The 27,709-nt window shown below is 42.0% G+C and overlaps 1 protein-coding gene across 3 annotated transcripts; it reads right to left on the bottom strand.

Moving 5' to 3' along the window:
• Positions 1 to 389: 389 nt before the first annotated feature.
• On the bottom strand, positions 390 to 27,709 carry rhoq (ras homolog family member Q). 3 transcript variants are annotated; one of them, XR_013647762.1, is made up of 7 exons: positions 27,186 to 27,702; positions 26,885 to 26,943; positions 15,267 to 15,431; positions 12,516 to 12,611; positions 5,097 to 5,178; positions 4,965 to 5,029; positions 4,790 to 4,880 (listed from the first exon to the last, which is right to left on the bottom strand). XR_013647762.1 is itself a non-coding variant. In XM_078931671.1 (6 exons), exons 1-5 carry the CDS (start codon positions 27,325 to 27,327, stop codon positions 5,125 to 5,127), a joined length of 516 nt encoding a protein of 171 aa, XP_078787797.1. In that variant the 5' UTR covers positions 27,328 to 27,702; the 3' UTR covers positions 390 to 5,029; positions 5,097 to 5,124. The 3 variants fall into 3 exon arrangements, 2 of the variants coding, with proteins under 2 accessions (XP_078787797.1, XP_023819009.1); XM_078931671.1 differs by having other exon boundaries at positions 390 to 5,029; XM_023963241.2 differs by lacking the exons at positions 4,790 to 4,880; positions 4,965 to 5,029; positions 5,097 to 5,178 and adding an exon at positions 7,400 to 9,821 and having other exon boundaries at positions 27,186 to 27,709.

The raw sequence follows: 27,709 nt of genomic DNA, 5'->3' as shown, positions 1-27,709 counted from the left end.
CTTCAGCCCTAATCTGTTTGTTCAGCTGTTGGGCAGAACAAGTTAAAAAAAAAAATAATAATAATTATCAGACACTGTTTTGTATGTTATTGTTGCAACATAAACATAAGGAGAAATCAGTAGTGACTGTGTGTGTGTATGGGTGTATGATTGTGTGTCCTGTGACAGACTGTGACAGACCTGTTCAGGGTGCCCAACAGTAGCCAGTCAGCAAGCAAACAAAGGTTATTAATTCTTGATGCCATATTAACGCTGGATTGACTTAGAAAGTCTCTTTAGCCAGATTAATTATTTTTTAAAAGCATTAGTTCCTTGTAGGAAGAAGAACTAAATATGGTTTTCTTTGAAAAGAACTGATGACATACAATAACCCTCAATAAAAGTTATTGCAATCATGAATATTTCTTTATGTGTTACAGAAAAAACAGCCCTTCAATGGTTAGACAGGTCCTTCGTGAGGATGGACTTCTGGATGGTGATAGGATGAACATTTGAACAATTCAGATTAACCAGCTTCCAACAGGTGTCTGTAGTTACCTCATCAAATCAAATCAAATCAAATCACTTCTCATGCATGTCATAGCTTGAAGCTGGAGAAATTGAATGAAAATGCAGATGAGAAACCGGATGACTAAACAACAATATCGACAAATCTCCTGAGTGTAACACAAAACATACAAACACAAAAAAATTGCACTTGAAACCAGTGGTCTGGGCTGAAATATCAAAGTGAAAACTCTCACTTGTGATTGTGAAGGAGAAGGTGAAGGAATTAAGGCTGTTAGCAGGTTAAGTGATGCCTAAGGACAATGACATGAGACACACAAGTGCATCATCCATCCATCCCACTAAATCCCTGTCAACGTCTCATAGTTGCTGGAGCCTATCCCAGCTAATGTTAGGCAAAGGCAGGTAATATCCTGAATAGGTTTGTAAAAAGTCTGTAAAAGTCTGGGGGAAAAAACACAAACTCACGCCTAAGGAGTATTTGCAAACACTAATTACCCATGAACATGTTTTTTGGTCTGTAGGAGGAATAAAACCCACGCATGTATGAGGAGAACATTTAAACGCCACAAAGAAAGAAGTAAAATGAGGGCTCTAAGCACTACACCGCCTTGCAACCCACAAGTTCATCAATACACAAACGATCACAAGTCAAATGTACTGAGGAGTCCCACTGTGCTCCAGGTGAAAGACCAGCTATTGTGTATATTGATTTCAACAATGTCGATTATTTCAGGAATTTAAAGAAAAAATACTTACGTTATTAATCAGATGCATACATTTTTCTCCATCCGCACAAAGTTTTTAAACTTTTGGGGAATTTTTACTCTATAGTTCTGACAATTATTCTGGTTTTCTTATCGTTTTATTTATAAACTTATTATTTAAAGCTTCACATACAGAGTGAAAACAATAAACCCCAGTCCAAATAGCCAACACACTCTAGCCCTTGTGCTATCCTAGGCACTTTACCATTGGGATTTGGGTCATCTAGACCCACCAGACAGTGCGCTGAACCTTTTTTCTTCAATGATTTGTGATCTTCACTGGTGTCCATGGATTACATGAAATCTTTCCACCTTTATCCACCTTTGTCATGGTAGGGAGAACACGTCAATGTAAGGGTGGAGTCATCTAAGATAGCACAAGGGCTAGATATTACATTGTTAATAATCTAGTGATCAAGACACTGTCGCCATCTTGTGGCTGCAGAGTGGAAATGATAGTCTGGGGTCAAAAGTGACCCATGGACTTCAGTGACTGTTGTGGTCCCAAAATTCCTTGAGAGAAGGGTGTCTTCCAACTTCCATTGGCAAAAATACTCCATAAATTCCTCCTTATAAAAAAAGAAGTACAAGAGTTTAGTTACAAGAATTTAGGGTTTTAAAAAAACAACCTTCTCCTCCCTTGTTTTATCTCCAAAAACTAAGAGCTACACCTGAGGCTGCAGGTGCAAAAAAATAAATAATAAAACAATTGTTTTTATAATACAATACATCTTAATTTTTTATAAATGGGTAATTATTTCGAATTAGACTGACTCTGTCTCCAGCACTGCCACTAAGTTATTCAAGAAAAATGGCATTGACTGCATTTTGCAGCAGGAGAGAGAACATCTTATTCCTTCAGGAAAATCTGTGGATGATATGAAGGATTTTGTTGAAAACCTTTGATCATCTTTGGGAATTTGCACAAGGATAACTCACTAAAGTGAATAAATATTTTCTTTCTTTCGGGTATATAAAGTTGACACTTACCTGGCTCTCTGTAAATTACTCCTTTGCTGCTGCATTTGCATTTACATCAACTTTTTAAAGACCCACTCCAATAAAAATGTTTTTTTTGGTGTTTTAAACATGCTGATATAAAAGAAAGGTTTCTTAAAATCATATTTTTGAGTATTTCTTTATTCAGATCATTGTGAATCAGGAACGGTTGGAAAAAGCTTGTATTTGTGATGTAAAGCTTCTAAAGTAAGCCACAAGCTCGGTGCTCTGCTCGATTCCGATGCAGACAAACAGATCCATGTGAGTCTTTTTGGTTTTCCTCGTCTGAGCTGGAATCTGGATCTAAACTGTATGTCTGGATAGCTCAGAGACTGAAGGGCTGTAAGCATGTAAACAGACGGATGACGGGAAAGGGGGGGGCTTACTCCGGCCGAATGGTCCCACCCACAACTCAAAGGCAAATTTCTAATGATCTCCTGCCGCTCTGCAGAAACTATGTTCAAGAAAATTACATGGGTTTTTGATTTCGACTAAAAACAACATAATCATGATTAAAGCTGCGAGAAGGCGCAGGCGCTACCGACCTTCGCCGCCCCACCTCTACCAGAGGCAGAATTACCGTACCGTTAGGCAAATGTGGGCGATTACCAGGGGCCCCTAACTCTCTAGGGCCCCCGAGCTGAACACTTACTAAAATTGTCTAAAATACATTTTATTACCATCATTATTTAATGCTGTCATGAAAAAAAAACATCCCATATCACTGAAATGGCATAAAGTTGATCATGTAAAAGTGTTTGGTCCTCCCCCATCCTTCTGCAGCAATGGTATGTTCCAGTCAACAGCAAGTCCAGACTTCCAAGTGAGCGAGCAGAGCATCACGCCACTCTGGGCAGTTTCATTCTGACTTTACAGGCAAAAATTGCTTTAGGTTGATGGACATAATTTGGGCGGGTTTGGGATCGGTTCTGGAGTTTTTAGCTCCGCGTTGAACTATGTTTTAAATATGTGTAAATGTTTGCTCAACAGGGCAGAAATGTTTCCAACTGCGAAAACAGTCTGGTCCTTGCAGTCAGTGACTGCTGCTGTGGGAGAAAATAAATTGAAGGAAGTTTGGAGTGGGACTTTAATAATGTTATGATGTCATGCAGAGTAATAGATGGACAAATGCCTGCAGAGAACAAACCTGTTTCGGTGACACCTGAAACCAGTGCTAACCAGCCCTCATCCCATACCAGATGACCAAAGATATCTGTGAACTTTTTCAGTTCTTTAAATCTCGTCTGAAAAAAGTGATCTGAGGTAAATACCATGCAGTGAGGAGCAGGAACCGCTCAGACCTTCGTGAATTCTGCAGAACAAAGGTTTCTAAATCATTTGTTTGAGAAATGTTCTGCAACTCAGAGATCATGAACAAGAACCTCGTAGAAGCACTTCAACAGAATCTCACTTTTCCATTAAATAGGACGCACATTTTCCATTGAAGTCAGGAGGACAAATGTAGGACAGAGACCAATTTAACAGCCAGCTGATAAAAATGATTGGAGCAGAGTGACCCGTGTGCAAATTGAACATTTCTCAGAACAGTGGGTTTAGTTTACTGGAGCCGTTTTTACTGTCAGGAAACCACAACGTTAGGTGTTTCATGGATTAATTGAGGGAAGGTCGTTCTTCTGTGAGGGTTTGTATTTGAGAAGTATGGTGTGAGAAGATGGGAGAGTTCCTACTAACTAAAGGAACAACACATCATCTCTGGAAATACCCTGGATGTCTTTGAATGAATTTTGTGATGTAGTATAGGAGTTGTCAAAAGATTTTCCAGTAAAATTGCAACTTAATTCATTTTATAGCTTGTCTGTTATAATTTTAACACCTAACTCAGGTTAGTTAGAATTTTCAATCTAATCTAATCTAATTTAATCACATTTGCTGCTTCAAGAGGCGTTTTGATTAAAGAAGAACTCTCAGTATACGTGAATGTTTGTACTACATCCAGTTTTGTTCCTTGTTCAGTTTTTTTGTTGCTTAGGCCAAACGGCTTAGTCACTTGCTGTCTGGGGGTCAGTCTGTACGGGTGTTGCAGGTTTTTAGGTTGTCTGGGCCCTTGGAGGGTCACAGAGGGGAGCGGCTGCATCTTAAAAGGGGTGCAGGTGTGTCTTGCAGTTCCCTTGAGGCTCGTATGGCCGCTTGAAGGGATATCCTCAAAATTGTAACATGCCATTGTCGTGCATGTGCCAAAGTGTATCGTGATGTATTTGAGAGGATAATGTAAATTGCATGCACTTATGATGTACAGATGCTACTGTTGTGTGGTGTCCAAATGCAAAGGTACTCGCATACCCCCTGCTCACCCCGCTCAGGCAGCATTTTTTATGCTTTCACTACTGAGCCAGTAATTGTACCTCACCGACAACCACAGTGTGGCGTAAGGTCACCATACGACAGCATACGTTATAAGTGCATGTGACTTACATTATTTTTTACAAATGTTTTCACAATATGTGGCGCAGTGTTAGTGCAAGAAGGTCCCTGGTTCCAGTCCCAGCTGGGGGATCTGAAACGGAGCCTTTGGGGACCTTTCTGTGTGGAGTTTGCATGTTCTCCCCGCATGCGTGGGTGTTCTTCGGGGACTCCAGCCTTCTCCCCCTGTCCAAAAACATGCTTCATAAGTTATTTAGTTACTCTAAATTGTCCGTAGCTGAATTGGGTGTGTGATTTGAGGCTGGCGACCTGTCCAGAGTGTCCCCTCCCTTCGCTTACGAGTGGCCAGGATAGGCTCCAGCAGCCCCATGACTCTGAAAGGGACAAAATGAGTTGAGAAAATGAATGAATGAATGAATGACTGTTTCACAATGCATTTACCACGCACGTGACGATGGTACATTCCATTTCATGACATCCCACAGGTGGCCACATGAGCTTTGAGGGAACTGCAACAAAAACCCTGAAACATCAACATGAGACGAGAGAAATAACAATAATTAGTGAATCTACATAAGAGCAGCATAATGGCTAAAGACTCTGTCCTCCTAGCTTGTTGACTGAGAACAGTGTTCTGATTGGAAATTATGGGAAAATTAGGTCTTTGAGAGGAGAGTAAATTTAAAGCTATATGATAAGAAAAGAATCTTGAAAATGAATCCTGCTTTCTTTAAACAGCCAATTAGGAGAAGCCAAAATCTCTCAAATAGAAACTATTGCATCAATTTTCATCAAAACAGAGGCTTTTTAGATATGATGTGGAACAGCCCAATAATGCAGAAGACAGTAGTCAATTCCTTTTTTTAGTTTTTCAGCCACAGCGAATAATCCACCTCCATAAATCCTCATCGCTCGCACCAACCACCCTCCCTCATGTCCTACTTCACTACCTCCATGAACCTCCTCTTTGGTTTTTCTCTAGACCTCTTTCCTATCCTTTACCATCATCATCACTGTTCGTCCCCTCAACATCTCCAAACCACCCCAGTCTTCCACCATCATTCCTCTGATGGGTTCATTTCTGATCCTATCCATCCTCATCACTCCCAAAGAGAACCTCAACATCTTCCTCTCTGCTACATCGAGCCCTGCCTCCTGTCTGTATCAATCTGTAAACCAACAACATGGCTGCTCTCACCGCAGTCATTGCACCTTTTCTTTCACTCTCCATGTCACTCTTTCATGACACATCATTCATTTTCATCATATTTCATCATTTATTTATTTATAAAGCACCTTCCACCACTAGCCAAGGATACCCAAAGTGCTGTACACATGGATGACAAAACAAACAAGAACTAAAAGCTTAAAACCAAATTAAACATCTTAGAGACATAAATAGAATAAAATTAAATGCATAAAACCAATTTAAAAAATATTAAAACCAGGGCTATGCTAAAAACACTAAGGTGGAGGAACAATACTTTTTTTTAAAGAGCGTGATCTCTCGAATTGCCGGTGGCAACGGATTCCATAGTTTAGGAGCCAACACAGCAAACGCACTGTCCCCCTGAAACTAACGCTTTGTTTTGGGAACCATTAACGCAAGCTGGTCGGTAGAACATGTGGACTTTAGGGGGGAGGGGGAGATCCTAAGCAGACTGGAGAGGTAAGAAGGTGCTGTACTTGCCAGGGACTTAAAAGTAATGACCAGAAATTTAATAAAAAACAACTATTGCACTGGCAGCCAGTTCAAAGAGGCCAAGATTGGTGTTATATGGTAAAACATCAAACCAAATCAAACTTTATTAGCACTTTTCCTATAAAAGATAACACAAAGTGCTTTACATTAAAACAAAAAAAAAGACATAAATACAAACACGAAAATTAAAATAGATACCCCCTTCCCAGACCTACATACAACCCTCCACCCCTTTCACACCTCCCGCCCCTAGTTGATGGGGATAGACAATGTGAAATAGTCTGAGCATGAAAACAAAACGTTAGTTGTTGGAAAAGCTGGTATTTGGGACACATTACACCTGAGACCTTCCTGTTCCAACATGCCTGCACACGCATCTTAACCTGTTTCCTAAACTCTGTTGTTCTGGGCGGTTGACAAGAATAACTAAAAGTTATCCACCTTCTTTACCCTTTGCTCCCAGCAACTTCACCGTTCCACCTGATATCTCATTCACACCCTGATGCTCTGTCTTGCTGCAGCTGACTTTCATTCATTTCCTTTGTAGAGCAAGCCTCCACCTTCTAGATGTTCCTCCACCTGCTCCCTGCTCTCACGATAAATCGTAATGTTCTTTTCTGTTGCACGTACAGAACATGCCACCCGCTCTCATACATGTACTGAAAAACTCCAATGACAAAAATAGAGCCTAGAGAGAAGTGCTCGAAAAAGAAGATAGATTGCATCAACAGAAATGTAGGATCTCATCTTTCTTATGTTGTAGAGGGCAGATCCACAATGAGGAAGAAACTTTATGTGAATCTAGTGAAGCCGGTTATTAATGATGACCCACAAACTGCAAGTTTTGCGTAATTGATCAATGAAGATCCCACATGTGAAGCTCTACAGCAAGGAAGAAATTATAATTGAACCTTTCGCCTTAAAACTTGAAGTTTTTTTTCATTGAATCAAATCTGAAATCACGTTGAAGTATTTTCTAAAACCCTAGTGTGCCATAAAAACTAAAATGTTAAAACAACAAAATAAATCCTCTTAAGTCAGCTTATTAACACGGTCAACACATTTATTGAGTAGAGCATTAGTAAGAGAATGCACTGGTAGCTGTGGCACTTAAGTCCAGCATCCTGAGAGTGGACCTTTACACAAAATAGCAAGCAAATTGTCTGAGGACATGGCTGTTCAGCCTGCAGGCGTCTTAAAGGACACAAACACAACACAGGCTGAGATAAAGAGGAGGAGCACCTTTGACATTAAAGCTTAAAATCATCATACCTAACAAATTATTAGGAGTTGGCACCTTTGATGGATATATATAGATATTTTTAAAGTTTATAAAAGAGCAAGAAAGGAAATGCATAAAGGAAGAGCAGATGATGTCACTGATTTGTGGCTTGCAAAACAATTCAGTCACAGTCTCAAGATTTTATCTTCAATGAAAACTTGGGGGTTTCAGACATGTAATTTTAAACATTTATTATTTTTTTAAAATCTTTTTTGAGGAACATTATTGTGTTGAATAGACTTTTCTATAATAGAATAACCATAATAAAAGAAAATGTGTTTAGATTTTAGTTTAATAAACTGAGTTGCACCATCTGTATCCCCTTAGCAGAAAGTAGTCAATGTAAGCGTACTACAAGTAGTCTATAGTAAGGCAGTATACTTGAAGTTTACTTTTAATATACTATCTTGCAAACTTAAACATTTCCAAAATAGTCTGAAGAAGTATTCAGTCACAATACTTCCTACACTAAACTCATGTGTTCTATAGTAAACTTGCTTTACTTGTTTTAAAGTATACTTAATTAAAAAAATACTTCACGTGTACTACTTTTTGTAAGGGATCCTGTGGAGTCTCTGTTGAAAGTCTTTCTAACTAATGATTCACAGAATCAGGTTGCAGTACAATGAAGCTAAAACAAAACAAGTGGATAAAAATGTTAGCAGCTGTATGCCAATTTTAGTTAAAAAGTTTAGTAAAAATGTTTACACAACATAATCCACGTCGAGTATATTCCATTTGTACTTGGTATGTATTTTACAGGTTTTGTACTCAGTAGATAAATGTAGGTCATTTATAGGGGAATCCAAACCTAGCATTAGCCTCTGACAAACCTCATTCAGTACTGTAGCTAAAGGCCACCAATTGGTGTAAATATTTCATTATAACCAATGTTTTACTTATAAACTAAAGTCTCTGTTGAATTCTAATATAGTAGTGTGTAGATATTAACTGAATAAAAAAGAAAATTGGGCTTTTTAGCATCTGAAGCAAGCAGATGCTACTACTGTGCTATGTTTGCGCTATGCTAGTTGTGCCTGTTCAGGGAGTGTGCATCGTCTGTGCTTTAAACTAATGAAGACACGCGGGTGGAAAGCATGGGAATGTGCAATATTGTGCTGGGAAAATGAACAGCTGTGCTCCTTGTTGTGCAGTTTACAGTATTGGGTCGTTTATCCACCTGGTTTTAATCAAAGTGTTTGGTTCTTTGGATTTTACATTACAGTTTCCCTTTTGTAAAACGAGATCCCTTTTCCCCTCTTGAACCTTTTGTTAAACGTGACATAAGAATAACCTGCTATTGGAAGATTTAAAGAAAAAAAAAAACCCAGCAATTTTGCAGGTAATATGCTCAGTTCATTCACTGGATAATCTCTGTTTTAGGTACAGAATCATAACTCAGAATATTTTAAATATTAAAAAATGGATAATAAACCTTTTTTTCCCCTGTGAAAACATTGGCTCCATTTTAACTAACTGTATATTTGGCATGCTGTATAAAATAACATTTGTTAAAAGAAAATGTTTGTAATAATACATTTCTCGGTCCACAATCTGTCATTTAAATGGCATATAGCTGTTACTTTCTCACAAATTCTCATCATTTGTTAGCTTGTTCTTTCAGAAAGGCTACTTTCAGAAAACAAAAACTTCATAATACAGCATTTCTCTGAAACCTGAAACACTGTATTGTTTTCTTTTTTTCTATGACAGCATACAGCAACATTGTACAGAAAAAAATGACTATAAATGGTTTTAAAATAAGATACATTTGAGGCAGAAGTCTTAAAAAAGAAGAGAATGACTGGGCGCTGTGCTCCTTTGGTAGAAAACTGAATCATCAGTCTGTGCTGGACAGCAGGAGAGCATCGTGCCCCTTGAGAGCTCCACTGTCAAAGAAGCTCGTCTTTATCCTTTTCAGGTGTTTATTTGTCTCAAATGCTCCATGACCTTTTCCTCCTGCAACTCTTGCCTCCTGTTTGTTGGCAGATTGGTTGGTAAACGATCTGGAGTTTTCGGATCACGTGATCAGACAGCAGTTGATGCAGCGCGGGGCCAGTCTTCTCTTCAAAGATCCCCTCTTTCTCTTTGGAGTCAGGATGGCAATGATGGCCTCGTCAAACACCGTCTTTAGGCCCTTTTGAGTTAGTGCCGAACACTCCACATAGCAACAAGCACCGATCTAATAAGAAAAGAAGCACTTTATTTCAGACATTCAAACACTGCAAAACAAACGGATTCATCTCTGGTGGAAGCTGCGTTTCATGCACACTTGGTATTCTTGAACATTCGTTTAGCCCATGGTGTTCACACTGGACAAGCAGGGAGGGGCTTCTTCTTTTACTGGTTACCAGTGCAAGTCCACCACCTGCAGTTGGAAGGTGTCAAATTTCAAAGTGGGAAGTTTCTTGCTCCAGGTTTTTTCTTTCCCAGCTCTATTCCGATATATGAAAGATTTGGTGTCAAAAACCACAATTAATATTTTTTCCTTCATGATCAGTTTTCAAACAGTTAGCACTACCATAAATCAAAAGGTCGCTACGAAATCGGAGTCACTGGTTGGTTCAACCTGGTTGGACTTGCAATGTGTGTTCAACAGACGTGCGTTTCGTACGCAGAGCCTGGTTGTAAAAACATGTGTGGCTTCACGTTAACATGAGAGTTTTGAACTTGTATGCCCTAAACATACAAAGTCAAATTGGGGTCATAAAGATTTGAAACCCAAATAAAACAACTTCAAAATTTAAGCTAAAAATATCGGTTTTAAGCTAAAAAAAATAATAAATTGTGAAAATTTCTGCTATTCTAATACAGACTTAATCATTTTCAGCTTCAAATTTTCTGTTTTGAGTTCCAAAACTCAAATATTCTGTTTCAAATCTTTTTTCCATTTTCAACTCTTTTTTTCTTTCCTGTTTCAAATCAGAAAGTTTCAGGTTTAGGGGCGTGGCTTAAATGAGGAACCAATCAGAATGATGAGGTTGGAAGTTTCCGGCTCTGTGCATTTACTGGTAGCGGAGGCTTTGATAATTACATTAAAACACTAACTATTCAAGTGGTTGTTGTGAACAAAGTGCACACAAAAGACACATATTCATCCTTTACAAGTAATTCAAATTTAATTTTCAATAGTAACTGCTAAAATCTTTGAATAAGCCGCCTCAAATATCAAACATTTGAAGGTAACATTTCCTACCGGCTTTTGAATGTAGCATAACGTGGGAACAGCACGCTGTACTGCCCAGAAAAGATAAATTAAATAATTATTTGGAAAAATATATACAAAAAGATCAGCTCATAGTTGATTTCCTGACAATTCTGCCTCTGTTACGAATGTCTGAGCTGTTTAAACAGCGGAAAACTCAGTCATCACACGAATTTGTGTTTTTCTTAACAGAAATCTTTCCCCGACTGGATTACGGTGCTTAAAAATAGAAGAACGTCGCCTAAATGCAACACTGTATACAAGGGATGTGTATTTGCAAGAGTCTGGCGATACGATACGTGTCCCGATATTGTACCATAATACATTATCTGTCTTTTAGTTTTTTAAATATGACTTGGAAAAAATTCTAAATTGTAAAATTCAGTTTATTTAATGATCATAAGGTTAAACGCTGCAACTGTGTCTTAAAAATAAGTTACTTTTACCCAAGCAAATTCATAGTGCTTTAATTTTGGTAACTTAAAATGGATAAAGGGAACTGTCAGCATTGTCTGATTTCCACAACAAAATATTTTTTAGTAAAAGAAGAAAAAAATTAAATGAATGTGCCTTAACCAATAAGGTTCTAAAAGTATGATTGAGGAAATAAAGTGCTGTTTATTTTCAACATTGCTTTATGTAGATTCTCCAGCACTTTTAAACGGTTCGGGATCCTGAATGGTTCTTCAATTATAAAGGGGAAAAAAACAAACACCAATCCTTTCTAGAAACAATGTGGCTAAGATGCTCACGGTCTGCACTGCAGCTCCGCTTTCTCAAAAGTGGAGGTAAACACGGATTTCACCGTTCATCGCCACGACGTTGGCCTTTTTTCAGAGCGTTGTTACGCATCACTCTGATCCATCAGGTCTCTAGAATCTATTGCTGTGAGGTTCTGCAGAACTTTGGCTCGCTTTGCTGATATCATTTTGCCTGATGATTCGTGCCACATAGCAACAAAACAAGTTTATTTTCACTATGATCTTGCAGCTGTTTTGTGCAGTGCTGCTGAAAGAGGCTCCGTGTGCTCTACTGCCAACTAGTGGTCGGAGGTTTAAGTGGAAAACAAGAGTCAGACGCTCAAAAATAATTACATAAATATCATCCTGACAGCATCAGTACAAATATAGCCAAATGAAGTATCGCGATATATCGCCGATGATTTTTTCAACAACCCCTAGTAGAGAGCGTCCTTTGCAAAACCGTTATAAGCACGATTGGCGTTCGGCGGACAAATGAACGACTGCCCGTCTCTGACTGGAAGAAATTCCATGGCACCAAGTCTTTCACAGAGCAGTGGAAGAAAAAGCTTAACACCAAGATTTCAGCTTAAACTTTTCAATAGTGTTTTATTTGGGTTTGAAATATTTCTGGCCCTGATTTGACTCCTTAGAAACCCGCGTTTACAGGGACTTTCATTGGAAGTGGCTGCTTGAACAGGCCCTGCCGAGGGTGGTGTGAATGTAGCTTAAGTCTTCAACCATTTACACAGAGAAAGTAATTCCAATGGATTCTGTCAAGGACAGAAGCCACTTGGGAGTGTTACACAACACTTTATGTCAGAAATGTGTTGTGATTCTCCACGTCAGAATCGACGGATTCACGTTGATCAACTAAATGGTCAAGGAGTTAACAAGGAGTCTCCGGTGTTAAAGGGTTCAGCATACGGACCTCCTTTGCCAGTTTCTGTCCTTGCTCCGAGGTGATAGGCTTCTCCTTCATGTCATTCAGCTTGGAGATGGTTTTGGGATCATCGCGAAGATCGATCTGAAAAAAGAGGAGAGTTGTTTGCTTCAAATCCTATCGTTGAATGTCAAACACATGACTCCTCAAGCGCTTTTCGAAGGATTTGCTGCATCAAACTGCACAGCTGGGAGTGAGTCTGCATTTTGAAACAAAGTAATGTTGACCCACACTTCCTGCTGTCGTGCAAAACAGTTTCACAACAAACTGCAACGCCCCTAAAACTTATTCAACCAATCCGAGTGAGCATGACTCCATTTTACTGGTCGTAATGACCAGCTCCAATGAATGCATGGCCCTGCTGCCTCCTGTCTGCAGCTTTATCTTCAAATGTGAATCACACTCATCGCTTGTTGTTTCCCTTTCGGCTTTTCCCATCAGGGGTCTCCACAGCGAACGAGTCGCATGGTAAACTTGGCAATGTTTTACGCTGGATGCCCTTCCTGGCGCAACCCTCTCAAAGCAACCGGGCTTGGGACCGGCACAGAAGTAGAGAAGGGAATGAATCACACTCATCGCTAACGCGGTAAAAGCCTTTCTGAGTCTAGCGGCACAACAGCACGGGAGTTTTGTCGAGGCCCGATAAAAGGGAAGAAAACGTTAGCTGACCCAAGACAAATGAGACACCCACTCTGTCCTCCTCCAGTGCTTTGGCTGTGCTGGCATTTGGTTGCCAGGAAACGCAAGAAACCACCAGTCTGAGAACTGCCTAATAAGAGCATGTGGTTAGAGCAGATGGTTTTAAGGCAGAATTAAAAAAAAAAAAGCTTACTAATGGCTCACTAATGACTAATGACATTTATGTCAACTATAAAAGTTTAAATGTCACAAGTCCATGTGAGCACATGCTGTTTAATTTCTCTGTAAAAAAAAAAAAAAGTCATTACATTTGGGAATTACTTAGTTAACCTGGTTAGAATGCACTAATAATAAGGTATAAATGTGGATTTTTGTAGTTCGGAAAGTTTACTAAGAAGCTAAGAAGGTGAAACTTTTTGCTTAAGAAGCGGCAGCAAAACAAAATATGAGAGGAGGGAATAAAGGCTGAGCTGGTTGGTTGGCTGGTGACTAAAACGGAGTTTGAGCGGTCAGATTTGGTCAAGCAGAGGAGAGGGGAACTCCATGTTTGTGCATGATGGTTACAGCTGCTGCAGGATGAGTCAGAGAGGAGCAACAGACAAACAATAGCCCTAAATGAAAGGATGAAAGGAGTATGGATTCAAATTAATATTTAAAATTATAAACCTAATTTGTCAATTGTGTTTAATGGCTGAAAATTCATAAATAAAGGAATAAACGAGCAACAACTAATCAAAGCAATCAAACAAAGAAAAACATTCAAAATATGTCAACAGAAACTCCGGACGACTTTAGTTTTGTAGGCCATAGCTTCTGCAGAGCGACAGTAGTTCATCAGAAATTCACCTTTGAGCTGTGGAAGGGCCTGTTGGCGTTGAGCAACACCCGCCCCCCTTCCCGTTACCGAGAGCTTCCTGTGTACTTGGTCTCCTGCTATTTTACAGCCTCTCACATACTCTAATCCAACACTATCGCTGCAACAAAATTGGCGAGCAATATTCGAGCTATCCAGCCGTACAAAAATAGTCAGAAATGTCATTTTAATCTTAATTGTTTTATACGTGTCCATTATCATCAGAAAAATGTCACACAAACACATTTAGAAACAAATTTGAGCAAAGCGAGTCTTTAAAATGGCCTATTCCATGCTATTCTTAAGCCTTTTATGGTAAACTACATCAAGATATATCTATCTATCTATCTATCTATATATATATATGTATATATATATATATATACATACATACATACATGTGATAATATATTACCTTTGGCACACAAAAGAATGAAGTTTTAATCAAATATCTGTTATTTTCCTGAGCTTTTTTCCAACCAGGAAGTAAAACGCCTCTTTCTCTGAGGCTCCGCCTTGCGCTCCTTGTGGGTCCGCCCATTTCACGACATCATCCTAGAGCCGGCCTCAGCAGCGTGTCAGCGTCCCACACAGCAAAACAAACAACATCCAAACTTAATTATCCGAAAGATGGATGAGCATACTGAACGTATAAAAGGAAAGAGTTTAGCCGATCATCGCTAGCTCTGTGCAGAATGGGGGCGTGTCTGTTAGCCTGGGGGGGGCGGTGCTGGCAGGACAGACTCTTCCTGGAAGGGGCGGTTCTTTATTTGTCTACATCAGCTCGTGTGAATCTGACTCGTATTCCTGGGTTGGGAGGGGCCGGTGCTCAGAGTGCAGGTTTTTAGAGAAATACTCAGAAATGCGTGTCCTGCAGTTATGCAAATGCAAAAAAACAAAACGGAGTGACAGCTTAGTTTGAGTCTAAACGTGAAGTCAGTCAGTGGGAAAACCCTTTTCTAATACAATACTTTAACACGCTTAACCAGGTTAGGGAAAAATAAGGTCCCTTTGTAGCAAAAAAATACATTTCTCAATGATAAGCATGGAAACCAAAAGAAAAAAAGGGAAAACTGTTTTTTACATTCATTTGGAAGCAAACTGCAAAAGTGCACTTAAGTAAAAAGTTCTCTCCCAAACTAGCAAAAGCTTCAATATTTATTTATCTTCCAAAAACTGATGAGGACAATTGAGAATTTACGGTAAAATGGATGTAAAATTTTTTTCCACGGGTGTTAAGAACTAACCTGAGTACCGATGAGCAGGTAAGGGACGCTGGGGGCATATTCCTGCAGCTCCGGCACCCACTCCTCACGCACGTTCTGGAAACTGGCCGGGTTGACCACGGAGAAGCAGATGAGGAAGACATCGGTCATCGGGTAAGACAGCGGCCTCAGCCGGTCGTAGTCCTCCTAAAAGAAACAAAGATGGTGAATCTCTGGAGTCAGAGGGCAGACCTGCTTCATTTCTGTTCCCTACCGACTAAAAGATGATTTCCTTTATCACAGCTCTGATATTGGGCAGAGACAACAAAAGATGATGGGTTTTGTCCCCCATTTTGGATTAATGGTTTCACCTTCTTAAAGGCTTAAAGGTGCAGCTGCAGAACATGACAACCACACACCGTTATGTCCGACTATTTTAGGGGTGAAAGCAAAAAAAACAAAACCACATTCACTAAAAAAACAGCAACCCTTTGCTTGTGATCCATCTCACATTTTCTTCCGGCTGGCATTCAGAAAGCAGCAGGGAGAAACGCAGAGTCGATGCCTCTCAGGTAATTAGAGATGACTCAGCCTCACACAAACATGAGACAAACTCAATCAGACAAGCAAACACTCGCACAGCAGCGGATTCATGTTAGGGAGTTTGTTTTTTCAAATATAACTTTTTTCTGTCTTCATCCTTCTCCATCCAGACGATTCCAAAGGTTTCACAGATCGTCTTCACAGCACAGCCTTGTGTACTGATGGAGAGTTTGGCATAGACACCATTTTCTAAACTTCCTGGTGTGATATAATTGGTCTGGATTCAGCCAATTAAAACGCTCTGGTTCAAAAACGAAGCATTCTGAAAAAAGAAATCTCTATATTAACCCTTTTGGAGCATTTTCTTTTAATTATTTTACAGTTTGCTCTAATACTTTACCATTAAAACTGTTTTTTTTGTGTGGCAATAATCCCAGCTTCTATATTTTACTAATAGTTTTCATTATATTACATAGGCCTGCACAATAAATCGCTAATATATCGTTATCTGGAGATCAAGCTGTGCAATATGCATATCATAAAACCGGTAACCTTAAATGAGCTAAAACAATCTTATGGCAGCTTGAAGTATTTAACGAATCAAATTAATCCATCTATGCATTTGACCACAAGGATGGAGCCCTTTGATGTTAGATGCTCGCCTCCTGTGTAGACGAGGGTCATTTGGAGGTAATTTAAGTTATGTTATCTTATTTAATTTAAACTGTTGTATGATATCGTCATCGCAATATAGATCACTCATATCAGGAAATGAGTCTTCCTGATGACGTGCAGCCCTAATAGTAAAAAATAATTCAAAAATCAACCAGAAACTCCCAAAAACTCAATTCGGGTTGTAGATTTCGTCTTTTTTTTTACTACAAAAGCCACAAAAAATGATATCAAACAGGTTTAATATTTTACAACAATGATCAAACATCCAGAGAGAAAATAAAAGTGAACGAATCCACAAAGTAAATACGAGGTAAAAAACAACAACACAGAAATGTCTAAATAAAAAGGGTTCCACTCAAAGGGTTTATTCCAAGCAGAATCACAAATGTGTCACAACTCTTGTTATGTTTGTATGAAACCAAAAAATTCAAAGCTAAAAAGTGTTGATGTTAGATTTTGAATGAAAACTATACTAAGGGCCGGTTCAGCTGATGTGATTGGCTAATGCACAGGTGAGTTCAGAGACTTCTGAGGGATAAGAAATGATCCGATATTTGGTTTCACATTTTCAGAATAGGACTAAATCTACAGAAACGCGTGAACCTCCTTGGATAGCCCAAACATTAACTACTGAGGAGGTTAAAGGTATTTTCCAAAAGAAGTTTTGTCTCCGCTTTCACTTCTTCAAGTCAGTGGTCTTTTTTGGGTTGTTTTTTTTTGCTGCCTCGACAAAACCTCCAACAAAGAGGCTGAACTGTAAGAAAGAAGGAGTGCGTCTGGTAAATCTGTTCCATCACACAATGTATGGAGGGGAGTCCAGCTGCTGCTTTAATTATGGTCTTCTTCAGGCTGTCAGCCTAAAAAATTAAAATAAAAAATACTCTACATCTAAGGTTAAAGAGGTAGTTTGGGGTAAAGAGAGATTTGAGGATAGACTTCTATTCAACCTTGTTAAAGTGGTTCATGTGTTCCTCAGGAGCCGGGTTTTGGTTTCACAGGTCTGGTTCAGTTTTAATTTTGTTTTTTTCCTTGCAGTTTAATCTGTTACTCACTCAGTACACTTCCTTCTGCTATCACATTTTTTTTTAGCTATGTTGGTAAATTTCGACATATTTTTGGTTTGCATCCAGTGTAAATTTGCTGAGAAATTTTTGCAGAATTTGTTGCATCACCATAGCAACAGATACTTTATGTGTGGAAGAGAAGCTCATTGCCATTAAAAAACAAAAAAACCCAAAAGCCTCACTCATCTGAAGAGAAGAGGGGGAGGTTTTGGTGGATTTCTTTGGGACTACATCTCTAGCCAAGAGATGAACACGTTTGAAGCTTTGATGGAGAAACATGTACAACTGCCCAAACCAAACAACCTGTTTTTAACCACAACGGGGGCTAGAAAGGAACAGCACCAAAAGGAAAAGTGCAGGGATTATGGAGCCTCTTTATAGCTATTGGTGTCATCTAGATTATGTAAACCTGCAGGAGAAGATTGATCATTGTTTGGGCAACAGGGGATTTGACCCTCTAAAGCCCACTAATTTAAACAGTTGACAGAAAACTTCCATTTATAGAATGAAGGAAAAATGCATCTGGTCTGGTCTGCATCTGCCCCAGATGCAGGTCGAACACCTGTTTTAAAAACATTTTGGCATTAACTCAAAAAACAGATTTTATAACATTGCACAAGAAAAGTGGGCCAAAGTTGATACAGTATTACACCTATTTGTGACAAAAAGGACTGCATTTGTTTAATTGTTGCCCCATACCATCACATTCTCACCGCAGGGTTTAATTGTTGCCCCATACCATCACACTCTCACCGCAGGGTTTAATTGTTGCCCCATACCATCACACTCTCACCACCGGGTTTAATTGTTGCCCCATACTATCACACTCTCACCGCCAGGTTTAACTGTTGCCCCATACCATCACACTCTCACCGCCAGGTTTAATTGTTGCCCCATACCATCACATTCTCACCGCAGGGTTTAATTGTTGCCCCATACCATCACACTCTCACCGCAGGGTTTAATTGTTGCCCCATACCATCACACTCTCACCGCAGGGTTTAATTGTTGCCCCATACCATCACACTCTCACCGCAGGGTTTAATTGTTGCCCCATACCATCACACTCTCACCGCAGGGTTTAATTGTTGCCCCATACCATCACACTCTCACCGCAGGGTTTAATTGTTGCCCCATACCATCACACTCTCACCGCAGGGTTTAATTGTTGCCCCATACCATCACACTCTCACCACCGGGTTTAATTGTTGCCCCATACTATCACACTCTCACCGCCAGGTTTAATTGTTGCCCCATACTATCACACTCTCACCGCCAGGTTTAACTGTTGCCCCATACCATCACACTCTCACCGCCGGATTTAACTGTTGCTCTGATGTTCTTTTTCCAAAGCGCCTTTAGTTTTCCTCCAGATGTCACTAAACACACATTTGACAGAAAACTGCTTTTAAGTCTTTTGAATCTTCCGAATTCTGGGGAACAATCCAGATGTTTTTGTCAAATGTGAGGCTTGTATTTGTGTTAACTTTTGTTCAACAAAACAGGACTTGAGGAGACTGGAAAAGAGTGACCTGGTGGGAGGGCTTCAACTTCTCTTGTGTTTTTTTTAATGGACTGGGTCAAAATGTGAACCGTTTTAAAGAACGGATCATGCTGCTGTGCATCAACAGTCTGAGCAGATAACTCGTCTTCTCTGTCTGTGATTGTGTCCTTTCTCCTGAGCTCTGCAGTTTAATGTAAGCAGAGAGACTCGTGTCCGCCCTGCTTCTTTAGTTCAACTTTGACTTTTTACCAAAAACAGCAAACGCACAATCTGGTTGAAGGGACATTTATGTTTCGGAGTTTAACTCTTCATCCAGATGTGTTTACGGTCCCGCTGCTGTTAAAGAGTTTAGTATGACAGATTCTTGTTCCACAAAGTTGTCTTTGTTCGTGAGATTCCACAGTTCATGAGTACCTTGCCAATAAAGCTGGAGTTTACTGTAAATACAATCGGAGGAAGAAGAGAAAACATAAATAAGAGCAGATCAGAAGCTAAAATATAATCCTTCATTTCTCTGTACACATCTGTACGTTTCCGCCGAGGCGTTTGACTCCATCTCTGTACTGTTGACTCAGTGACATATGAGACCTATGATATCAGTGAGTCATTCCCTCCCCCCCGACCCCCTTCCCTCACTGCCTCCCACACTCATTACCTCTTTACTCTCCTTTCACCCCTTTGGGACACGCCTCTGCAGACAAAGCCAGAACGTGGCACCAGTTTTCAGTTCAGGAGAACAAATCTGAACTTTGAGAATAAAAAAAGCAACGCCTCACTCCGTCTTTTTCATCTTTTGCTCTTGATGGAGCTTTAATTTAACCCCTAAGATCTCTGCAGTTCACAACAGTGAAGGAGCAGGTGCTGCTCTCTTGCATGCAGCAATGCAGCAATGTGTGCAGCAGAGGGAATGATGGGAAAGCCGGGAACCCGGACTCTGTGATGCGTCTGTTCCGGACAAACCTGAGAGACTCACCGAATGACGCATTTTCAGATTATGATGCCTCAGAAATGTATTTATTGGGTTTAACACAAAAAAAACCCCAGGCAGTTCTGCTCTTAACCAGATCAGTTTAGACTTCTGAACCCTTCAAGCTCAGTCTGGGTTTTGTTGCTTGATAACTGTCGTCAAAGGCAGATGAAGTAAATTCCGGATTTTTAAAGTGCTCTTCATTAGGGATGTTCGGATTCTTTAACTTTGGTAGGTCTAGTGTTTACCGCCACTCGCCTTTTGGCTAAACCTGTTTGAAGTGTGCGTGAATGGAAGAACTGCAGCTGAACTTCCAGTGGGGTGACGGCTGTATCAACGTGGTGAGAAGGTGTCACCGCACTGAAGCTTATGTCATGAACACACGACGCATTCTGGTCATGTCAGACTGATAGACAGAAAGGTTCCTTTTCGTCACTGTGCCACTTTTAGCAGGACTCAAAGGGTTTCATCATTATTCCATTATATGGTCTTCAACAAATGGAGTAGCTAGCTACTGTAAATCCTGCAGACAACTCTGATCTTTTCAGTAAGTGTAAGCAATTTGTTTTATCAGAATAAATGTTTGCAAATCAAAGGATGCTCTCAGAGATGCGCTGACTAGGGATTTGTTGAGGACAACAGATTTTATGTAGGTTAAGTACAATAAAAGATGCTTAAGCCGTAGCTTAATTCAATTGAATTTTATTTATATAGCCCAATAGTCGTCTCAATAGGCTTCATACCGGTAATTGTGTAATAAACATGAATCATAAAGAACATAAAGTCATAGAATTCAAAAGATATTGGCTAAACTAAACAGACTAAACTAAATTGGCATCTCTGCCCTTAGACCCTCCTTCTCGGTAAGGAAAAACTCCAGAAAAATTAACGGATTCTGGAAAAAAAAGAAGAAACCTCAGGGGTGTCCACATGAAGGAGGGATCCTCCCCCAGGACGGACAGGCGACGTACTAGAACTCTTAGAGAAGAATTAGCTTATCTAACTCTACAACCACAGCCATGTACGACTTTTAAAGTGTGATGGATAAGTAAAGCGGTCCAAGCAGCTGCTTAAAGTCACGTGACGCGTCAAGACAGACATCCAGAATCTGGTGGTTTTCCAAAATAAAAACTCCCTTCAGTATCAGAAAATTAACAGAAATAATTAGGGCTGCACAATATGAGGAAAACTTGCGATATGCGATGTTAGTGATCAATATTGCGATAACAATAACTTGCGGTATATGAACAAATAGCAAAACAACCAAAAACATCATTCCCATTTCATTCCAACAGTTTCAAAATTATCCTCCAAATGACCCTCGTTGGCATAGGAGACGAACATCTAAGATAAAAGGGCTCCATCCGATTGGTCAACAACGTGAAAGCCTCCATCTGATTGGTCAAATACATAAATGGATGCATTCGTTATATACTTTGTCTTTTGCGATATGGGTATTGCACAGCTTGATGGGGCGATAACTATAAATTTGCGATAAATTGTGCAGAAATAATCAAAGTTAGTGCATGCACTTTTTTTCTGTCTGCGGACCAGTGGGGACCACTGATGTGGAAAGTACGCTAGGTGGGCCACAAGTATCTGGGCTCTCAGCAACGGAGAGGGGAAGAGGGCAGGATTGCTGTGTGACAACGGTCCCGCCCACATCTCAGAGGGGAATTTCTGATGAACTACTAGAAACTATGTCAGAGAAAACTCCACTGATTTTTAGATTTTGGCTACAAACAGTATAATCATGAATAAAAGACCGCTAGGAATGGTTTTCCATCGGACCAAAACATGATCAAAGAGGTACTTTAGGTGTATTCCTTCATTTTTCACAGTTTCTAAAATGTGTATCCAACAGACCAATGAGGTGGTGGATGGCGATGGCCAGCAGAGTGGAGGCCCGGACACGTTGGGGGTTACTGCCTCTCAGCCAGGAGGCCGTAAGCAGAGGGAGGCTGAACACTCGTCCCCACGTGTGGTCGAATGAGACGCGTCACGTTACAGAGGCAGCACCGACGCGCTAAAGAAAGACATCAAGACTATTTTGCCTCACAGCTGCGGTGGTGAGGCAAACAGATCTACTGGATTTTCAGAATAAAACACCACACACCAAGTCTGCAGCACAGGACTGTCAGTAACACTGCAAACTCAGACATGCTACGCTTCAGGTCGTCAGGAAAGTTGAACTTTTGTTACAACTGGGGAGGGGCGTCAGTAAATCCAAGAAAAAAAGGATTAGAACTTTTATTGGAAAGAGAAATCCAAGATGTAACATTTGACCAATGTTCAGTTTTAACAGGAGCCTATGAAGATTGCAGTGTGGCTCTTGTGCTCATCTGACTGAACATCGAAAAAATGAAATGTGACTCAGCCATCTAACCAGGAAACCACAATCTATGTAAAATAAGATCAAAACTCATAGCAGTGCTCTTATAAACTGTTACACCTGTAAAAAGATTCTCTACTAAGGGCTGAAATCTAATGCTAGAGCCCCACTTCATTGAACGGAAAACAAAATGCAAGAATTTTTTAGATAATGTTGGCCTCCAAGGCCTTCAACAGCTTTGTTAGGAGTTGGTAACCAGTGAAAATGAGTGAAATTAAACTCCATTTATGGGAATGTCACATGACCTGCCATGTGCTGACTCATGAGATGTGATTTCTGTGTGATGCTGAGTGAAAATTCTCAAAACTTTTTGTTGAGTTTTTCTGCTACTACTAGTTAAAGTGGGGTTTCCTGGTGTTTTTTTCACAGGATCTTGTGGCATTTTTCCATTGAACTACTGCCACTCTGCAGAAACAGTGACCTAGAAAATGACAGTTCTTTTAATTTGGGCTAAAAACTGCATAATAATAAATAAAAGACCACTGGGAACAGATCAGAGTGGGTCTTTAATGAGTGACTGATTAGTTTAGAGACAACATGCGTTATGAAAATGCATAACAGCTCAATCTGAGAGGAACTGCATGGCGCTAACTCCAATTATACGTTATAGGAGTCATTTCTGCCTTTTACTGGCATAGGTTTTCTTGAAGGTGTAAAGAAACTAGAGGAGCAGAACAGTATCTTCTTTTCAGGCTCATCCAAAATTGAAAATTAAACTAATTATCATCTCACTGCCAGGCAGACAAAAGCTACGATCACATGCTCTCAGCTTCCAATGAAAAGTCTGCGTTAATGTGCGTCTCCAGCTTCCATGTTCAAAATCTCTCGCATTCGTACGTTGCTACGCTAGTTTTTATGACCGTTTTATGTGCACAATGTGCGGCTATTGAACGTGCATTGAAAGTAACACCAGGTTGAACTTTGACCAATCAGGGACTCAGATTTGGGTAGCGAAGTGTGGGTGGCGTCCCTTTTTAGTTCACGGAGGTTCAAACCATTTGAAAATTGATCATGAAATAGAAATGAATAATTGAAGTTTGTGCCCGGCCGGAATTCTACGACAGAGTCTTCCATATATGGGAATGGAGCTGTGACAGAAATAGCCTGGAGCAAGATTGACCAGATTTGCACCGCTTTGACATTTCACGTCTCTTCCATCTGTAGGTGGCGGACGAGCACTAGGAAACAGTAGAAAGAGAAGAGGAAGCTCCGCCCCCCTGCTTGTCCAGTGTGAAGACCATGGGCTAAACGCATGTTTGACCCTAGTGCTATATTGTGGGGTCAGAATGACCCCATCCTTACACTGACATGTCATTCCTACCATGACAAAGGTGGATAAAGGTGGAAAGATTTCATGTAATCCATGGACACCAGTGAAGATCACAAATCATTGAATAAAAAAGGTTCAGAGCACTGTCTAGTGGGTCTAGATGACCCAACTCCCAACGTTAACAGGCCTCCAAGGCATGATAACGTTGGGAGTAGGGTCATCTGGACCCCACAAGATAACACAAGGGTTAAGAAAGCGTGCTTAGCCTGTCACCCCTCTCAGTTAAGTAACCCCACCCCCAGTTCCCCTTGTTCAACCTTCAGTTAAGTGGTGAAAGTAATTACAGGAGGAGCGGTCGAGTGTGTCAACTTTTGTCGTGCTGAGCTCACGAAGAGCGGCGGAACAGCAAAGCGGGGTTAACGGAGCAGTGGGACACGGGTCACAGAACCGGAGTTCTGTCTCTGAAGGCGTTGCCATGGGTACCGCAGCACTGTAGCATCCACTTCCCTCTTATTGAGCGGCAGCAGCTGGAAGGATGGTGGATGAATAAGTAAAGGCTCTGCGATCGGCGCCGTCGTCATATTCAGGCCAAACAGGTCCATATGGAGCGGTCGGGAGGGCGGGGCCTCGGGGGGGGGGCGTGGCAGACAGCGGCAGGCGGGAAAGCGCCGTCATCAGCGGCGTTCAGATCCGAGCCCTGAAGTCATAGCAAATGCTGGCGTGTCCACACTGTGCTACTCTAGACTTCAGAGGACAGCAAAGGATTATGGGGGATCTCTTCTTGGGAACCCAAGAAGTAAAAGAGGAGCAGGCAGCGGCTTAGAAACATAAAGAAGGGAAAATGAAAGTAGCCGAGCAGAACTTCTCCTCCTCAGATGACTCCCCTCTGTCCTCCCCCAACCCATAACTTTCTCTTCCTCTTTCTGCTTCCGTCGCACTCTCCCCCTTTCTTTGGGGCACCGGGGGTCTTTGATCAGCCCCTCCAGCTATAAACATTACCAGCTGGCCTTGTGCTGCGCATGGCGAGGTCAGCCAAGTCGGGGGCGGAGGAAGGGAAGGGAGGGGGGGGGGTCTTTTTCAGGAGCAGTAACCCGACTCTCGGCGACTGACGGCATCCACAGCAGACATCTGGGAGAACTTCTCCATTTCAGCGCCGCTCCGAATCAGCTAAAAACAAACCCGGGGCTTTTCCACACGCCATGATCGAGCACGCCGCGACACACAATGAGGCCGGCTTCCTCTTTCTACAAGCAGAGATCGAAATAACACGTCTGTTATCTCCAGGAGGAGAAAGAAGCTGCAGGTAGCAGACTGGACGGAAAGAAGGAAGGGTTGGCTTCATATTTATCATTCCTGAATGAAGACGCATTATTTTTGGACAGATTTTCCCTTTCAGACTTACAGATCTGATTCTAAAATGTGATTGGTTCAAGACACAACCCAATGCAAAAACACGTGTTTTGGTGTTTTTAACATGTTCTTGTGGCCTTTTCCTTATGATAGAGAACATAAAGAAAATTAAGCTTAAAAATAAATTTTTTAATAACCGTGTTTTCTGTACTTTAAGTCACCCTTAAAGCCTTCACTTCCTTATAAAACCCGACTGCCTGAAATATGGATTCATTCTCTTGTATAATGTTGGAGTCATTTCTGGAGGTACATGGCTTTTTTTTGGGTACAAGTTGCAAACAAGGTTGTGAGTTACAGGTATCGTGAACACGCTAACGTGGCTGACGTGTAGCGTGTTACACACAAGTTCTAGTTACTGTGAACGCAGTTAATGAAGTCTGACGGACAGACGGACTTATCTCTGACTTTTGTCTTGCTTAATGCGCCTTAACCCTTGTGCTATGTTGTGGGGTCAGAATGACCCCACCCTTACATTGACGTGTTCTCCCTACCATGACAAAAGTGGAAAGATTTCATGTAATCCATGGACACCAGTGAAGATCACAAATCATTGGAGAGAAAAAATGATGCCTTGGAGGCACGTTAAAGTTGGGAGTGGGGTCATCTGGACCCCACAAGACAGGTATCGGCTTGCACTGTCTTGTGGGGTCCAGATGACCCCACTCCCAACGTTAGCGTGCCTCGGCCTGCTCCGCTCTATCCTGACGCATCCGCCGTCAGACAAATGGATCCATGTACGTCTTTGTTTTCCTGGTCTGAGCTGGAATCTGGATCTAAACTGGATAGATCTGATACTACTCGCCTTTTTTGTTTCGCCGGTAATGTTAGGTTGGGGGTGTGAAGGGCTGTGAGCCAGCAGGACCTGCCGCTCTACAGAAACTACACTTTTTAGGACGTACTGTAGTTTCTGTAGAGCGGCAGGAGCTGCCGCTCTACAGAAACTACAGTACGTCCTAAAAAGTGACACGGTTTTTTGATTTTGGCAAAAAACGGCATAATCCGTAGACCTGTGGGAACGCTTTTCCAACAGATCAATAGCTGATCGGAGTGGGAGTTTAGGAAAACCCAGAAAAGCTCCACAACATGTGCAGCTTCTAAAAAAAACCTGAGAAAATAGCTGCTGGCCCTCATCAAACCCATAATCGTGTTTTTTCTAACTTCCTTCCTCTTGGGAGTCTGTTGCAAGGTCTAATTGTCAAGACGTTAAAGTTGTGCAAGTTTTGATGCCTCTAGATGTTGATTTACTGCCATGGCGCCCTGCGAGGCTTTTTTGGAGTCGTCCTTTTAGCACGCAGCTGTCGGTCTGCAGGACAGAGACGCACAACGCTCGTGCACCAGAATCCAAGTGGACAAAAGAGGCAAACATGTTGCAGGAGCATTGAGGAATCCATGCAGGAAGGCTGAATCAGTTATCAATGCGACCAACAACAGCAGCTTTTCTCTGTCCACGCTGAACTGCAGTCTGTCTGTTCTGTGTTTGTGTTTGTGTTTGTGTGCGCAGCCTTTAGTACAGTTTGACCGGCGCTGAATGACACGTTGTGGAGAAAGCGTCCAGGCCGTGAGCTGTAAAGTGTGTGACATCACTCCTGGACATTGGCGCCCTGTTCTCTGCATAATAGAACTATTGAGACGCCTTCAGTGCCACGGCCGGCCGGGCTGCGCCAGACTCTGGCCCTAAAGCCCTGGAAGGAATCCATCACCTGTTGCAGCTTTACAGACCCAATCTGAAGCCTGTTGGCGTCTTGGAGGGGGGGTGGGAAAAGGGTGGTGGTGGTGGTGGTGGGGGGGGGGGGGGTGAGTCAGGCTGTTATGATGAAAAGCTGCGGGAATCCTACCTGACCAGCTGTGTCATAGAGTCCCAACAGGTACTGCTTTCCTCCCACGTTGACGCTCACTGTGAGGGTGACAAAGAGAGGATGAGAGGGGAGGAAGGGTGGGGTGACGGGGGGGGGGGGGGTCGCCCCCACCCTCAGTGTTGTGCTGAAACAAGTGTTTTTGTTCACGACAACAGTTCCGTTGCAGTTTGAGGTAGAGATGCAGGAACACCCCCCCCCCCCCCATGGGTTCGGCTGAAGGGCGCACCCAGCACCACACCGTCGTGACCCCCCCACCCCCGCGTGGGGTCGCTCCACGTACCTGCATAGTGGTCAAAGACCGTGGGCACGTACTCCTCGGGGAAGGCGTCGTTGGCGTAGCTCATCAGCAGACACGTCTTCCCCACCGCGCCGTCTCCCACCACCACGCACTTCAGCATGACGGTGCCGGTGATCGCAGACATGCTCCCGGCCGCTCTACCATCCTAGTCGGCTCTCCGGCTCCTCCGTCCTCCTGCGGCTGCTGGCGTGGGGCGGGCATCAGCAGCCACGGAGGCGGACTGCGCGGCTCTCCGAGCCCGGCTGGAGCCGCATCTCCCTCTGCGCCCAGATGCGACCTCCGCACTACGACGCGCGGTCTCCTCGACTCCCCCCCCCCTATCCAGCCACGGGGCGTCAGCTGCCTCGTCTGCTCCGCGTGCGTTGCTCCGCGTGCGTTGCTCCGCGTGCGTTGCTCCGCGTGCGTCGCTCCGCGTGCGTCGCTCCGCGGCGTTCTGAGCCGCCGCTGCCGGAGAGGCGGAGCCAGTGGCGGCTGCAGCTGCTGCACTCCGCGCGTCCCCGGCGGGC

Source organism: Oryzias latipes, chromosome 15, assembly GCF_053564925.1.
Source record: "Oryzias latipes strain Hd-rR chromosome 15, Olatipes_Hd-rR_3.1".
NCBI classification, from domain to species: Eukaryota; Metazoa; Chordata; class Actinopteri; order Beloniformes; family Adrianichthyidae; genus Oryzias; species Oryzias latipes.
This window is presented reverse-complemented; position numbering and strand designations above follow the sequence as displayed.